This window comes from Corythoichthys intestinalis, chromosome 10 (genome assembly GCF_030265065.1).
Source record: "Corythoichthys intestinalis isolate RoL2023-P3 chromosome 10, ASM3026506v1, whole genome shotgun sequence".
NCBI lineage: Eukaryota > Metazoa > Chordata > Actinopteri > Syngnathiformes > Syngnathidae > Corythoichthys > Corythoichthys intestinalis.
The window spans coordinates 21,219,385-21,237,206 of NC_080404.1; the positions used below are offsets into that span (position 1 = coordinate 21,219,385).

At 38.1% G+C, this 17,822-nt stretch overlaps 1 protein-coding gene across 1 annotated transcript; it reads right to left on the reverse strand.

Moving 5' to 3' along the window:
* Positions 1-1,190: 1,190 nt before the first annotated feature.
* On the reverse strand, positions 1,191-17,140 carry zic2b (zic family member 2 (odd-paired homolog, Drosophila) b). Its single transcript, XM_057847429.1, has 2 exons — positions 16,367-17,140; positions 1,191-4,875 (listed from the first exon to the last, which is right to left on the reverse strand). The coding sequence occupies exons 1-2, from the start codon at positions 16,887-16,889 to the stop codon at positions 4,280-4,282; spliced, it is 1,119 nt and encodes a 372-aa protein (XP_057703412.1). The 5' UTR covers positions 16,890-17,140; the 3' UTR covers positions 1,191-4,279.
* Between the last annotated feature and the right edge of the window lie 682 nt (positions 17,141-17,822).

A 17,822-nucleotide genomic window follows, 5' to 3' on the forward strand; every position in this document is an offset into this window, starting at 1 on the left:
TGTGCTTTGATTCTGAAAGCTGCCACACATGCATTTCAGCTCCAAGAAGAAAGCTGCCACACATGCATTTCAGCTCCAAGAAGAAAACAATTTACCGAAATCAGATTTACGTACACAAGTGTTAACAACAAGCATAATAAAGTGATTGTGTAGCGTAATCCGTTTCCACCAATATTTATTATTGATTTTATTCCACGGACGGCATGGAGGTTTCCCCAGCTGCTGCAGTTATCTGAGTCTGACGATGATGAGTTACGTCAATGTGCGAATGCACGCAGCAAAGCAAAACGCCTGGACTCATTTATCTGTTCAACTGGCTGACGTACTGACATGTGATCAGCAGAGATGGTTAGCTCTGATTGGTTCAAATGTGCATGTTTTCTGGAACAGCAAAAAAAAAAAAAAAAAGCTTGTTGAATTGATGCGACAAAAAAGGGCAATGCAACATAAAATGGATCAAATCTTTAAGAGCAACGAAAAATTCGAGGAGGCTTATTTATCATATTTAGTTTTATGCGCTCTGATCGGGAGGTTCAGAACATCTTAGCTGTCAATGTGCACTTTGGACTTATATTTGTCCATTTATGTTAGGCTACTTATTCATTTCCTTATGATTTAAAAAAGTCAATGTTTGCACGATCTTCAAAATGTATTCCATTTCACTCTGCATAAAATAAGTCATTTGCAAATCATTGAAAAAATACCATTTTGAATGAAAAATAAATAAAATTTCTGGCTCCGTGGCGACCTTCACGTTGGGGAGTTCCGGCAAGAAATTCTAGCCACTTTCAGCCCCTGGTATTCTTATACATTCAGTTGGACTCTTAATATTATCCAAAGGTGCTAAACAAACACATTAGATCATAAATATACAGTCATGTGAAAAAACTAGGCCACCCAATGAAATACTTAGTTCTTTATTAAGAAATGTTCACATACCAATGTCTGATCATGTTTTTCTTTATCTCTAGAAAAGAAAGCCATTTAATTGCAGGTAAACAACAAAAATTAACATTGCTTTACTTTGTAAACCAAATATATCAACAAAAATGCATATTCTAACTGAGGAAAAAGTTATGACACCCTACCACCTACCACTAGCTAGTGTTATCCCCTTTGGCTGAGATAACTTAAGTGAGACGCTACCAGTCTTTGACATCGGTCTGAAGAAAGTTTGCACCAAATCCTCAACACAGAATACTTTTAGCTGTAAGATGTTTGAGAGGTTTCTTGCTTGTACATCTCCTTTCAAATCACCCTACAGCAGGGGTGGGCAAACTATTCCACAAAGGGCCGCTGTCGCTGTGGGTACGGGTTTTTGCTGCAACCCATCAAGTGGACACCTTTTCACCAATCTGGTGTGTTATAAGTACAATCAGTTGATTGCAGTCAGGTGCTTCTTTTTTTCATTGAAACCTCATTAATTAAAAGCTCTTTGCTGGATCAGTTGGAACAAGGACCAGGACCCACTGCAGCCCTCGAGGACCGGTTTGCCCACCCCTCCCCTACAGCATCTCAATGGGTTTAAGATCTGAGCTGACTCGGCCATTCCAGGACTCCCTTCCTTTTCCGCCAGTCCTTGGTGGATTTACTGGTATGTTTTGGGTCATTGTCATGTTGCAGGGTCCAGTTTTGCTTCAGCTTTAATTTTTTCACAGATGATCTCACATGTTCCTCAAGCAACCTCTGATACACGATAGAATACAGTGTGGATTCTATGATCGTGAGCTGGCCTGGTCTTGCTGTAGCAAAGCATTCTCAAACGACGAGACTTCCACCTGGAATGCTGTATTGGGTTCACGCCAAACATATCCTCTGTTCTGGTGTCCAATTAATTCAATTTTAGATTCATCTGTCCCAATAACATTATTCCAGAAGTCCTGGTCTTGTCTGCATTCACTCTGGTAAACTTTAGTCTGACCTTCATGTTCTTCTTGGAGACCAAAGGTTTCCTCCTTGCACACCTCCCATGAAGGTTAAACTTGTGAAGTCTCTTCCTGATTATAGAGGCATGCACTTTCACATCAACAGTAGCAAGAGCCTGCTGTAGGTCCCATGATGACATTTTAAGGGTTTTGGAGACTTCTTTTAGCATCTTGCGGTCTGCTCTTGGGGTGAACTTGCTTGGACCCCCAGACCTGGGCATGTTGGCAGTTGTTTTGAGTGTCCTCCACTTGTAGACTATTTTCCAAACAGTGGAATGGCTGATTTTTTTTTTTTTTTTTTAGATCTTTTGAAATCCCTTACCAGACTCGTAAGCATCTACAATCTTCTTTCTGAAGGCCTCAGATAGCTCCATTGATCTCACTATGGGGTTCTCGCTCACTTCAATAGTCAGTCACTATTGAAAGTATTCTGCATTGACGAGTGGGGCAAACTTTCTACAGACAGATGTCAAAGAATAGTAGATGGCTCCAAAAAGCGTTTCACTGAAGTTAAGGGGGTAACACTAGCTATTAGGTGGTTGGGTGTCCGAACTTTTTCCTCAGTTAGAATATGCATTTCTGTTGATATATTTGGTTTAATGAGTAAAACAATGTTGATTTATGTTTACCTGCAATTAAATCACTTTGTTTTCCTGAGATAAAGAAAACCATGATCAGACATTTGATATGTGAATATTTCTTAATGAAGAACTGAATATTTAATGGGGTGTCCTAATTTTTTTCACATGACTGTACATGTGCAACATGAATACAACGTAAACAAATGCTTAATGGCACAGGGAAGACGTTAACGGTGAGAGAGCGGTGTGCAGACAAGTTGAGCACAGCCAGCCGCATTGGAAGATGAGTGTGAGAATAAAACTTTTTGTGTGCGTACATAACCAAACATAAGTACATACTCCTTTCTTTATAGAAAGTTTTTGGTGTTTACTTTGGAATTGCTGCATTCGTGGCCGTTTGTAATGTTACGCGCATGCGCAGAACCGCAAAATTGCAATTTTTGATGGGGTGCAAAATCTGACAGAACACCAGCCCAGTACCAACATTTAAGCAAGTTTTACGAACAGGTCAGTATCGAGGCGGATTTGAAATTGAATATGCATCTGACAGTTTGTGTGTTAAAGTGGATAAAGTAATAGCTGTCTGTCGTGCTATATCGACTATACGGTCAATAATAGCTTGCAGCAGTTATTGGGGAGAAAAAAAGAAGAGAAATACGTTAAAGTATTTACGTAAGTTATTTTTTTTTGTTCAGAATTTTGAATTATGAACTGAAGAGTTCATTTTAAAATTTGTGAACTGCAATTTGAACTAGTTAATGTAGAAAATAAACTTTCCCAACACAGGTAAAATGACACACAAATGTGACGCTCATTAAATATTGTTGCTCTCTTTATCAAAAGTGGGCTTCCAGTACCACACAAACACACACAGACACATCATTCTCCCGACTATGCTCCCAGATGTTCACAGGCACGAGATTCCAGGCACGTTGACTGTGAAGCAAGTGTCATTTTACATATATGTCCATTTTCCAAATTCAATTTTATCTCTTGAATAAAAATCTCAAATTGAATCGGAAATTCTTCACTTCAATTACATCTTGATTGATTGTGGATAAAATGAATTGATGGTGATGAGTAAATGCATCGGGGGGGGGGGAAATGTCAATTTTTCCAAAATGTTTGGACAAATCTGTACAGTCTAGGCCAGGGGTCACCAACATTGCTCCAGGTGGCCCTCAATGATCAAAGAATGACTCAAGAATGATGGGACTTTCAAGGATTTTAGATGTGACCATTTGTAGAATGTAAACACTGGCAGAGATTTACACAAATAACATCATTTTTAGAATTATGGCGAGAATGATGAATGTCTTAAATACTTAATATAAACTATTATTTATGAATAATTCACCAGAACATAAAAATATTGAATACAATATTTGAAAACATTTGTTATTTCATAATTATTCAGTACACAAAAAGTAGTTCTCAGTTTCAAAGTGGTTGGTGACACCTGGTCTAGGCATTTATAATTCTCTAGAATACATTCTGCGACAATGATAGATAAAATAACCACAATAAAAGACCCAAATAATTATCCAAAACAATACAAAAGGGAAATTCCAAGTATGTCTATCATACATTTTGAATGTGCATAGCAGTGTAGTTCACAACAATCTTTTCATTTTTTTTTCGACAAAAAAGGCTAGCTTGTGGTGTTTTGGGGAATTCAAATCCGTTCTCTAGGAGAAAAACAAAATACGGGACAATTCTCGGAATGGTTTTTGACACATTGGTTCATCTTAAACCTCATAAACTCCCAGTCCATTACGTAACATAATCCTCCTCGTCACTTGGTTCTGATTTGATGTCGTCTGGGTGAGGAATAGGTAAATTTGGTGTTGTAGTTCTGGTACAGACATACCATTCCTTGATGTTAGGCAACTCAGGTACAGCCGGGTTGACTGATAACTGGCTCCTATGAATCTGCTGATGCTGCTGGGCCAGCTGACTCTTGAGTCCAGATAGAGATAGGTCCAAAGGCATTGCCAACGGAGATGAACAAGGTTGTAGTTTGTGGTTTATTTTGTTAGACGTACTGTGATCGCACTCTAAATGTGTGTTCTTATTGCTGAATGATGGTGACATGTGGTTAATCTTAAGGTCAAGCGGTTCAAGAAGAGGCTGAGGTCGTTGGTGTTGATGGACAGAGTCGTATGTGTCGTAGGGGTCCGAGGTAGGTGATGATTTGATGTGGATTTTCATGTGCTTGCGCAAAGAGCTCGGATGTGTGTAGGACTTGGTGCAGCCCAGAGCCTTACAGTCATAGGGTTTTGAAGAGCTGTGGACTTGTGAATGTTTCTTGCGGTCACTACTGTTGGCAAAGCGACGCTCACAAAACTCACACTGGAATGGTTTCTCACCTGCAACGCAAACAGAATTATAACATTATTCAATAAGCCCCAAGTAAAGCAGATAAAGGTCATTCCATAATTGGAGGACATTTGGCATTCAAAATCCTTGAAAAATAAACCTTCATCTTTCTTAATTTTTCGGCTAAATTTTTATCCATCAAAATAATATAGTATCAAAGGACTAATAAGATAAGCTTACAATACATACACAATAATGGTCAAGTTTGTATAACCGTATTTTTCGGACTATGAGTTGCAGGTTTTTTTTCATAATTTGGCTTGGGGTGCAACTTCTGTGTGAAAGTATTAACACATTATTATATCATTTCCCATGTGATTTTCGCAATAAACTGCAAGAGAGCGCTCACACCATTGTTTCAATACTGGCGGTATATTATCAAAAAAAAAATAAAAACAACTGAGAAGGGCTGAACAAAGTGAAGATTTCATTGAATTTATTGATTTGGAGTGAGACTGATGGTTTGGTAAACTTGTTTGCATGTTCTTTATGCTATAGTAATCTTAATAACTGTATAACCGTATGTTATATAAAATTAGAATTGTCACGTTTTTACATGATAATTATCACGTTTTTGTGTTTGTTATCACGTTTTTACATAATAGTTGTCATGTTTTTACAAGATAGTGATCACTTTTTTACGTGATCGATAACCCATTTTTTTTACGTGTTTGTTATCACGTTTTTACATGATAGTTGTCACGTTTTTACAGGATAGTTAACACTTTTTTACATTATAATTATCTCGTTTTAACATACAGTAATCCCTCACTACTTAGCGTTACAAGCTTCGCAGCCTCACTCCATCGCTGTTTTTTTTTCAATTAAAAAAATACAAAATGAGCTGTCCCGAGCCGATCGCGTAGTCTCACTCTCCCTCCCTGCCATTCCCTGCTCTTTGTTGTTCAGGCAATGCACTGGAGTTGCTTATAAAAGTTAACGATGATTGATAGACGTCTTCTGTTTGATCTGGTCACAGATCCCTGGAAGCCTCAGCATCAAAGCGCCGCGTGCGTCAATCATCGTTTAACTTTTTAAACAGTTTCTGTGGCAAATCATTGTGTGTAAGTGAGGAGATGGAGCGGAGTTGAGTGGACTAACTCAATGAAGCATTTAATAAAGACAAGCATTTTTATACTTTATTCTCGTTTTAAAATAATTCGGTGGGACAGTAACATGTTTAAAACTTATAATTATTACATTTGAAGTGCTTAAAAACATTTATTAAAATATACCTCTGCATAAGTTTTTATTTTTTTTATTTTTTTTTAATTATACTTTGGGGGGAAAAAAGAGTCTTATATCTCTTTCAAATGCTAAATCTGAATAAATACATTGAACACACACGCTACTTTGCGGTTTTTCCACTTATCGCGGCGGGTTCTGGTCCCCATTAACCGCGAAAAACGAGGGATCACTGTGTTATGTTTTTACCAGAGCTGTAAAACGATTAAAAATTTTAATCGAGTTAATCACAGCTTAAAAATTAATTAATCGTAATTAATCACAATCCAAACCATCTATAAAATATGCCATATTTTTCTGTAAATTATTGTTGGAATGGAAAGATAAGACACAAGACATTCAACATACTATACATAAGTACTGTATTTGTTTATTATAACAATAAATCAACAAGATGGCATTAACATTATTAACATTCTCTTAAAGCAATCCATGGATAGAAAGACGTGTAGTTCTTAAAAGATAAATGTTAGTACAAGTTATAGAAATCTTATATTAAAACCCCTCTTGTCGTTTTAATAAAATTTGTACACGTTTCAATCAAAAAATAAACTAGTAGCTCGCCATTGTTTATGTCAATAATTACACAATGGTCATGGTGCTGAAACCTATAAAATCAGTCGCACCCAAGCGCCAGCAGAGGGCCGTTAACGCGATAATTTTGACAGCCCTAGTTTTTATATATATATATATATATATATATATATATATATATATATATATATTAAACATTAATGGCGGGATTGTTATGAATGTTATGAATCTTTATATAACTGCTGGAAAACCTAATCTAAGTGTTAATATCTGATCATTTTCTTGTTAAAGATGAGGAAGCACGTAGAAAACCGAGGGCAAAAACAAAGTCTTGTTTTTCTCACTTTAGTCTTTGTCCAAGTCGCTGTGTTATGCTGTTAGTTTGCTGTTTCTTTGTGTTAGTTAGCCATGACAAATTGGAATGTGTGTTTTTCCTGTTAACCCGGCCTGTATTTCTCTTTTGAGAATACATGTACAGAATTGTCCCTACTGTGCTAGCTACAACACCGAATTTTAGGGCTCCCCACCTGTTAATTCTCACTTTAACCACTGAATATACTGTATCTAGAGGGAAATAACAGTTCATTGTCTGTGGTCTGCAGTAGAGTAGTCCGATATTATCGGGTCGCTGATAATATCGGCCGATAAAAGCATTTTAACATTATATCGGATAATATTGACATCGTTCTTTTCATTATTGTTTTTGGGACAATATGCATGTTGCCTTCAAACTGAATTACGTGAATGCCTTCTGCCTTTGTACAAGGGCTGGTCACAGTTTAGCACAGCAGTTATGCTTATTGACTATTAGATGTCTCTAAACCACTCCTTCTCAAATAGTGGGGTGGGCCCCCCCAGGGGGGCGCAAAGCGATGCCAGGGGGTGAGCATATGACCTCAGGAAACGTACTTTTTTGCCGTACTAAAATAAAGTGAAACTGCACATCCACTCAGTGGATGGCAGTGGCACTGTCATTTTCAGAGTGTGCACAGTATTTCTAACCAAACAAGAGCACACAGCAAAGAGCACTGGAGATACGAAGAGCTAAGATGAGGAAATATGATGACGCGTATGTGGCGTTTGGCTTCACTTTTAATAAAGTGGGAGAAGAGGAAAGACTGTCAGTCTGTTTACTCAGTCTAAAACTGTTGGCAGCGGACAGTATGAAGCCAAATCAATTAACACCTCTCTTAAAGACATTAAACCCCAATCACATTGATAAACCACTTGATTTTTCAGCAAAAACATGCCAAATATTGCTAAGAATCGTCCCGCTTTGTGAGTGTTACATTAGTACACCAACGAGCACTGTTAGCATTGTATAAGGTGGCATACAAAGCTGCTCAGTGCAAAAATAACCTCACACCCTATTAAAGCAGCCGATACCACCTGCAATTAAAATTCCCTACGTCCAATGAGTGTCGTTTTTGTTCTATTAATTTGTTTTTTCGGTGAAACTGTTTGGCATATTGTACTTTTGAGTTATTGTTGCTTATCAAAGTTAATTTATTTTTATTGATTTTATTCAATTTCATTTTTCAGTATCAAATGGTCAAAATATGTACCTTGAGTGTTGTTTGGTTGTGCCTTTTTTTTTTTTTTTTTTAATTCAGGCAAAGATGCGCTTTCAGTGTTTTCTGTTACAAACAAAATTGTTAATAATAAAGTATAAATTTGTAAGTTGATCGATATAACTTTTTATGTGAACAAGGACAATGCTATGCAGAGGTCTACTTATAATAATTCTACATTTTTTTACTTTTAATATTTTTTCAGACAAATATATATACTAGTATATATATACCGTATTTACAGTGGCAGCAGAGTTGGGAGGGCGAGAAACGTTTGCATCTTCCTGAGGGGGGCGTAACACAAAATACAGTGATCCCTCGCTACTTCGTGCTTCGACCTTCGCGCCCTCAGTCCATAGTGGATTTTTTTTTTTTCAATTAAAAAATAAATAAATAAAATACAGATGAGCTGTCCCCTTCCTCTCCCTGCTCTTTATTTATCAGAGAGTGATTTGGAATTGCTTATGAAAGTAAACGGTTGAACTTTGATCTTGCCAGAGACTCGACCTTCAAAGCGCCTCATGCGTGAATCATCATTTAGCTTGTTTAACAGCTGCTGTGGCAACTCATTGTGTATAAGAGAGCAGCTGGAGTGGATTTAAGTGGACACTCAATTTTAAGCATTAAATACAGACAAGCATTTTTTTTTTTTTTTTTCAATGGATTAGGCGTCTTTTTCTTGTTTAAAAATAATTCCGTGGGACAGTAACATGTTGAAAACTTATCATAATTATTACATTTTAAGTGCTTAAAACCCATTTATATATAGCCTAATTACAGTGGCAGCAGAGACTTGGGGGGGAGCGAAACGTTTGCATCTTCCTGAGGGAGGGGGGCGTAACAGAAAATACAGTGATCCCTCACTACTTCGTGCTTCAAACTTCGTGCCCTCAGTCTATCGCAGATATTTTTTCACTTAAAAAAAAAAAAATCAGATAAGCTGTCCCCTCCCACTCCCTGCTCTTTGTTCATCAGAGAGTGAACTAGAGTGGCTTATTAAAGTAAACAATGATTGACAGACAGTTAAGATTTGATCTTGCCAGAGACTCGACTTTCAAAGCGCCTCTTGCGTCAGTCAACGTTTAACTTGTTAAACAGTTGCTGTGGCAACTCATTGTGTATAAGTGAGCAGCTGGAGTGAATTTGAATGGACACTCAATGAAGCATTTAATAAAGACAAGCATTTTTTTTTTTAACTTCATCAAAATTATTACATTTACAGTGCTTAAAAACCATTTATTAAAATATATACATTATATATATATATATATATATATATATATATATATATATATATATATATATATATATATATATATATATGGCGGAAAACACTCAGGTGACTTGAAGTTCCGTTCTAAGACCCCCAATTTGGCCAAATTTCAAAGTTGTCCTATATGCATGTGTGATACATCATTGGAAAGCTTAATATGTCAATTTTCTGGGGGAAAATTTTTTTGAACAGGAGGGCATTTATTTAAAAAAAAAAAAAAAAAATTAAACAGCTAACCCTAACTGGAGGTGAGAGCATGAGAGAGCATAAGTAAAGACGCCATGATTTTAACGAGATATTGCGTATCTACCTCTTTTCGATCCAAAAACTCCATGTAGCATGTATCACCGAGTGTCAAGACACAGCTGTGAATGGCCACAGCCGGATTTTTGGGGGATTTTATGGGTGAAACATGGTAATATAACAAGGGTCGCGATGCAGAAATCGTAGACCTCAAGGAGTGGTCGAAATTTCCTTTTCATATTATTTACCCTTTTAAACTTTTTTTTTTTCCCAACTATTCTTTGTTTGGATCAATTATTTATCATCTAAAACATTGGGGGAAATGCGACAGTAACAAAAACAATACAATTAAGCGATAGTTATGAGGTAGATATCCGTGACTTCTTTACAGACACTATTTTTTTCATTGTGACGTAATTTGTTTAAAAGTTTAAAATATCCGAGTGAATAATTTTTTAAAGTCTTTGTATTTTTTTTTTTTTTTAATAAAAAGCTAAAAATGACAGACATTTCGAATAATAATTACTTACCTTCCTTTTATAGCTTGGTTGAAACAAAAGCGGTTGTGCGATGTCTGTAAACGGAGGTCTCCAGGGTAAAACGGACAAATTAAAAATAGTTCGGGGGCTTAATGCGCCATGAATCTGCTATGGCAGCATATAGACATATTGTTCTATCAAACACAAAAGTTCTTTTGGATTAAAATACAGCAGTTTTTTTTCGAAGAGGGGTGCAGGAGCAGAAACTGCTTTTTCTGCCTTGTCTGTGTTTTCCGCCATATACATAAGAGTTGTTTTTTTTAAATCATACTTTGAGGAAAAAGGTAAAAAAAACATGCCATATCTGTCTCTTTCTAATGATAGATCTGAATAAATACATTGAACAAAAAAAAACATTTTTGGGGGGGCCTCTACTTTGCAGTTTTTCACTTATCGCGGCGGGTTCTGGTCCCCATTAACCACGAAAAATGAGGGATCACTGTAATTGAAAAGCACTGCTCTAAACTAAGATGCTTGGAATTTGTCATGTATTATGATTAATAAAGTATCCAGTGGGGCAACAAAATATAAGTAGCCATAATATGTTAAGTTCACGACCTTACATATCGGTATTGGATTTTTGGAATGGGGTACCGCACGCTAAACGTCACTTCCGTTCATTAATATTCATGACGTTAGCTTCTGTGGCTCTGCTGTTAGCTAAGAGGGGACAAGCTCCTTTTTGTCCCCAATAGTAAATGAATGGGAATAGTGTACAACGGAGATGTTAACAGAGCTAAACCTACCAATTCTGTCCGAAAATGATGTCCTTGGTGACAAATTCACTGGTAAAGATGGGGAAGAACATACAAATGTTCAGGTTAAGAGATGGCTTGAGTGTTGACGGCTGAAAAAGACGAAAAAAACGAGCCAACCTAAGCTCCCCTTGGCTTTTTTATCGACACCTTTTTCTTATGCCACTGACAATGACAATGGCATTCTCCTGTTTCAACAATCTATCCTTTACCATCATAACCCCCATCTTTCTTATATATTATATCCCCTGGTTGTTTTACGTCTCACCGTTCTTTTGGGGGACATTGCTGTTTTGTGTAGCGATCGCAAATGCTACTCGTTGACAGCCAACGAACACTTAATTTTTTCATTAATAACATCTTAATTCTATTAATTCATTCACACTTTCCCCTTACTAAAGTTGTTTCTTTACAACATAAAAGGTAACAACGGTGGCAGTCAGATACCACTTTAATTTTTTTTTCAGGTCATTCATTGTCAGACAGAAGCAGCACGAAAAATGCCACGCTAAAAAAATAACTCCATATATCAAAATGGCTTACCTCTTGGCCCAAACAAAATGTTTATTGCATATGAAATGTGAACGGCTTCACTTTGCTGGCGTTTAACTGGTCTTTTAGACGTCCAGTCCACGCCATAGAAGCATAGTCGCTCCATTCTTCACATTTTTTGTTTCCGGGAGAGAATGAAGAAAACATCCTTTATATGTCATAATCAGCGGTGAGAGTGGGCCAGAATGGTCAGGAACGCAGTTCTGGTATAAGATTTAGGGCCAGAACGCAGTTCCGGTATACGGTGCTTTGATTCCGAGATATGACGACAACTGTCAAAACGCTATTTAAAAGAAAAATGCTAAGCTGCCACACATGCATTTCATCTCCAAGACCAAAACAATCTACCAACATCAGATTTACATACACAAGTGTTAACAACAAGCATAATAAAGTGCTTGTGTAGCGTAGTCTGTTTCCACCAATATTTATTATTTATTTTATTCCACGGACGGCATGGAGGTTTCCCCAGCTGCTGCAGTTACAGTGCCTTGCAAAAGTATTCGGCCCAATTGAATCTTGCAACCTTTCGCCACATTTCAGGCTTCAAACATAAAGATATGAAATTTAATTTTTTGTCAAGAATCAACAACAAGTGGGACACAATCGTGAAGTGGAACAACATTTATTGGATAATTTAAACTTTTTTAACAAATAAAAAACTGAAAAGTGGGGCGTGCAATATTATTCGGCCCCTTTACTTTCAGTGCAGCAAACTCACTCCAGAAGTTCAGTGAGGATCTCTGAATGATCCAATGTTGTCCTAAATGACCGATGATGTATAAATGCACCTGCTCTGTAATAGTCTCAGGGTTCTGTTTAAAGTGCAGAGAGCATTATGAAAACCAAGGAACACACCAGGCAGGTCCGAGATACTGTTGTGGAGAAGTTTAAAGCCGGATTTGGATACAAAAAGATTTCCCAAGCTTTAAACATCTCAAGGAGTACTGTGCAAGCCATCATATTGAAATGGAAGGAGCATCAGACCACTGCAAATCTACCAAGACCCGGCCGTTCTTCCAAACTTTCTTCTCAAACAAGGAGAAAACTGATCAGAGATGCAGCCAAGAGGCCCATGATCACTCTGGATGAACTGCAGAGATCTACAGCTGAGGTGGGAGAGTCTGTCCATAGGACAACAATCAGTCGTACACTGCACAAATCTGGCCTTTATGGAAGAGTGGCAAGAAGAAAGCCATTTCTCAAAGATATCCATAAAAAGTCTCGTTTAAAGTTTGCCACAAGCCACCTGGGAGACACACCAAACATGTGGAAGAAGGTGCTCTGGTCAGATGAAACCAAAATTTAACTTTTTGGCCACAATGCAAAATGATATGTTTGGCGTAAAAGCAACACAGCTCATCACCCTGAACACACCATCCCCACTGTCAAACATGGTGGTGGCAGCATCATGGTTTGGGCCTGCTTTTCTTCAGCAGGGACAGGGAAGATGGTTAAAATTGACGGGAAGATGGATGCAGCCAAATACAGGAACATTCTCGAAGAAAACCTGTTGGTATCTGCACAAGACCTGAGACTGGGACGGAGATTTATCTTCCAACAGGACAATGATCCAAAACATAAAGCCAAATCTACAATGGAATGGTTCAAAAATAAACGTAGCCAGGTGTTAGAATGGCCAAGTCAAAGTCCAGACCTGAATCCAATCGAGAATCTGTGGAAAGAGCTGAAGACTGCTGTTCACAAACACTCTCCATCCAACCTCACTGAGCTCGAGCTGTTTTGCAAGGAAGAATGGGCAAGAATGTCAGTCTCTCGATATGCAAAACTGATAGAAACATACCCCAAGCGACTTGCAGCTGTAATTGGAGCAAAAGGTGGCGCTACAAAGTATTAACGCAAGGGGGCCGAATAATATTGCACGCCCCACTTTTCAGTTTTTTATTTGTTAAAAAAGTTTAAATTATCCAATAAATTTTGTTCCACTTCACGATTGTGTCCCACTTGTTGTTGATTCTTGACAAAAAAATAAAATTTTATATCTTTATGTTTGAAGCCTGAAATGTGGCGAAAGGTTGCAAGGTTCAAGGGGGCCGAATACTTTTGCAAGGCACTGTATCTGAGTCTGACGATCACGAGTCACATCGATGTGTGAATGCACGCAGCAAAGCAAGCCTGGACTCATTTATCCGTTTAATTGGCTGACATACTGACATGTGATCAGCAGAGGTAGTTAGCTCTGATTGGTTCAAATATGCATGTTTTCTGGGACAGCAAAAAAAAAAAAAAAAAAAAAAAAAGGTTGTTGAATTGATGCGACAAAAAAAAGGGCAATGCAACATAAAATGGATCAAATCTTTAAGAGCAACGAAAGAGTTGAGGAGGCTTAATTATCATATCTAGTTTTATTTGCTCAGATGGGGAGGTTCAGAACATCTTAGCGGTCAATTTGCACTTTGGACTTATATTTGTTCATTTATGTTAGGCTACTTATGATTTAAAAAAGTCTGTTTGTGCAATGTTCCAAATATATTCCATTTCACTCTGCATGGTATAAGTCATTTTATACTTATTTTTCTGGATGTATGTTACTTATATGTTTGTTATTTAAAAAAATTAAGTAAATGCTTACATTAACTTTGATTTTAATATACAGCCTATGTTCTTAAGTAGTTAAAATTGAGATATGGCATTTAGTATGTGAGGAGATGAGGGCAAAAAAATGAGTAGATGGAGGTTGGGGTTATTGCTGTTTTTGTTCACTTTTATTTTGCAAATCATTGAAAAAAATAGAATTTTGAATGAAAATCCGTTTTTATATGTGTTATAGAAATAACTGTGCTAAAACAGTTTTCTGTGCATTCAGTAGTTTAAGAGGTTTGAATATCACCCCCACCCCCCCCCAAAAAAAAAAAATGAAGGAAAAAAATTAATAAATAAATAAAATTTCTGGTTCTGTGGTGACCTTCATGTCAGTGAGTTCCGGTGTTGTGCCGAAAAATAGCCTCCCCGCGTGAAATGTCCCCCCTGACGGGAACGGTTATATATAACGCTTTATTGAGCGCTTATTTTATTTTATTTATTTATTTTATTATTGAGCACCCACACGTCACTCGTACAAACAGCTTTTTCTTACCAATCGATGGACATGGAAACGATTTTCTTGTACTGTGAATATGTATTATTTTACTCTGCTTGAACTAATAAATGTCATACCTGTGTGATTGTCATTGGAATATGGTCATGAAAACCTGTCGGCTAATACATTTCTGTTCAAAGATGGTTATGTGGCCCAGTCCACGAGTTGTTACTAAAATACAGTACTAGTATTTTGTGTACCGTAACTTCTGGACTATAAGGCACACCTGACTATAAGCCGCCAGCCACAAAATTTGACATGAAAACGGCATTTGTTCATAGATAAGCCACACTGGACTATAAGCCGCAGTTGTCCTCATTGTATTGTGGGATATTTACACCAAAAGATATTAACTGGTAACACTTCATTTGACAATGGCACCGTAAGACTGTCATGAGACCAAATGAACCACCATTAAGCTTTGAGCTAATTGGCTGCAAAGCCTTATTGTCACTAAAAGCTCCATTTGGCCATCACTGCTTCCTTGGGGTAGACAGTCAACCTCTGCTGCCACCTGCTCTCAACACTGTTGTCATCCAACATTCCTCCTAGCATGCATGGAGGCGCTACAGATGTCAATAATAGTCATGTTCTGTGCTAATTATTTCTTCAGTTACTGTCCCAGTTGTTTCATTAATTGCTAGTTATGGTATTTGGTAACATTTTCTTGGACAGTGGTGCCATAATACTGTCATAAGCATTAATGAATGCTTATAATAGATGTCGGTTAGTGTCATCCAGCAAATTATCTCACTTTTGAATGGACGTAAAAGATCTGAGCTGGACATAAATGGAGTTAGTGACATAATATGCCACATGACACATATTGACATCTGTCATAAGCATTCAGTAATGCCCATGATAGTGTCATGTCATAATTATGACGTTCTTATGACAGTCTTATGATGCCGCTGTCAAATATAGTTTTACCTATTAACCCAAATAAATCATCAAATAAGCTGCACTGGACTATAAGCCGCAGGATTCAAAATGAGGGAAAAAAGTAGCGGCTTATAGTCCGAAAATTAGGGTAATTTATTCATTTAAAACTGATTTTACAGTCGTAAATCCATTACAGTAATGCGTCCATGAAAACATTTGATGTTTTCACCTCAATATAGCGTTATAAATAAGCGTTCCGTCAGGGGGGACATTTCACGCGGCGGGGACATTTTTCGGCACAACACCGGCAAGAAATTCTAGCCACTTTCACCCCTGGTCATAATGTCTAGAGTTGTTTCTACAAGTTCCATAGTAGCAGTGAATAATCGGCATGTCAGTTTTTGAAAGATTACCGGAGAAAGAAGGCCAAAATATAATGGTTTGCATGCGAGGGCGTGTATATAATGTCCTACTTCCGCTTTACGATGCGACTTCACGGTCTAAAAATAGCCTGCGTGCGGTACGCTATTGGACAGTATCGGGATATCGGTTAAAAAGTCATTATCGAACAACTCTAGTCTGCAGCACTGCTCAGATGAACGCAAAACAAATAATAAAATAAATAAGATGAGTATGGCGCAATACATTCAGTGTAAAGGGCGGATGTAAAACGTATGTGAACCGTGCCATTTTAAATATGGTGGAGCTCTTACACTGGGCATGTCTTTCATCATTTCCTTTGAGATTTTTAACCACAACATAATGCAAACAGGATCAAACATCCTACCGGTGTGCGTGCGAGTGTGGATCTTGAGATTCTCAGATCGTGCAAACATCTTGCCGCAGTTCGGAAATGCACATAAAAACGGCTTCTCCCCGGTGTGCACGCGGATATGGTTGATAAGTTTGTATTTGGCTTTAAACGCCTTCCCTTCGCGTACACATTCGTTCCACATGCAGACGTGACTGAGGGTGTCGAGTCCTGTCGCGACGTGCTCGGCGGTGACGTGGTCGACTAGGTCGTGCATGGAACTAAAACTTTGGTTGCAGACAAACGGAGCCGTCCGCCCAAACCACTGTCTTGAGGAAATTCGGCCTGTCCACTTGCAAACAAGCTCCGATTTGATGGCGGGGGTCCTGTTCGTACTCAATAAACCTTCTTTCCCTTCGCTGGCACATCTGTCGGTAGAGGTGGAAATATTAAAAGCTCTCCTTTGTGGTGGCGAGACGATGCTTGACGCTCCCGAGTTGTTGTTACCCAGCGGAGCTACGAGGCCATTGTGCCTGGTAACCACAGCTACCCGCTTCATCTTGCTGTTGTTGGACTGTCTAGCCAAATCTCCGATTCAGAATGAGTCCAATCCAATCCAAACGCGTTCTTCCGAAAAAGGGTCCCGTATCCGTTTTAAAAGAAGATTGACCGATGCCTATATCCAAACTCGTTGCCGCGAGCTCATGACTCCATGGTTTTATTTACCGTGAAAATGAAGGTGAACGGAATGGAAAGGGATTGCGGTCTGGAGGCCGCGATCCAACACTGTTACACGGCGTCCTTGTCTTGGCAATCCCTAATCAGAAATACTGTATATCGTTTCTTTCTGTTATAATAATAAACTGGGAGGGGAATTGCTTTAAAACTGTTATGCCTAGCAGATACAAGTTACTTGTTGAAAAAAAAATATGCAGAAAGAACTGCAATCCAAGTACCCTAATAGTAATGTATCTTGATTATTTTTAAATTCGTTTAGATTACTTCTGTATCAAATGTGCTAAAATAAATAAATAAATATATTAAAATTAAAAAAAAAATAAAAAAAGCCAAATGAAATGAAATGGCTTTACAAGAAAGGTAAGTAAGCAGGCCATTTTTATAGGGTACCACTTGTGTCCCCAGTATAAATTAAACTGTATTTTCACTAAAATTGGACAAATCCTAATTCAGTTTATAAACGGAGTTTAAGGGGGCCAAGGGGGCAGGCACCCCCTGGTGGCCGAAAAGTGTCATTGCATGTAATTTACTTTCCTACATACAGTATAGACCAGACCTGTCCAAAGTGCGGCCCGGGAGCCAAATGCGGCCCGTGGTCAAATTTCATCCGGCCCCCAGCCTCTGTCATAAGATCAGTAAAGTCTGGCCCGCACACAGACTTAATAAATTGGTCAGCAGCACTGCTACCAGCATATGAAGTAGCTTACACACTAAATGCTGCTCCTCATTTACCCACAAAAAGGCAGCAGCACTC

Coding starts and splice junctions, on each gene's coding strand:
- zic2b (XM_057847429.1), bottom strand. CDS start 16,889: ATGAAGCGGGTAGCTGTGGTTACCAGGCACAATGGCCTCGTAGCTCCG. Junction 4,876..16,366: donor CCACACTCGCACGCACACCG/GTAGGATGTTTG, acceptor TTTGCGTTGCAG/GTGAGAAACCATTCCAGTGT.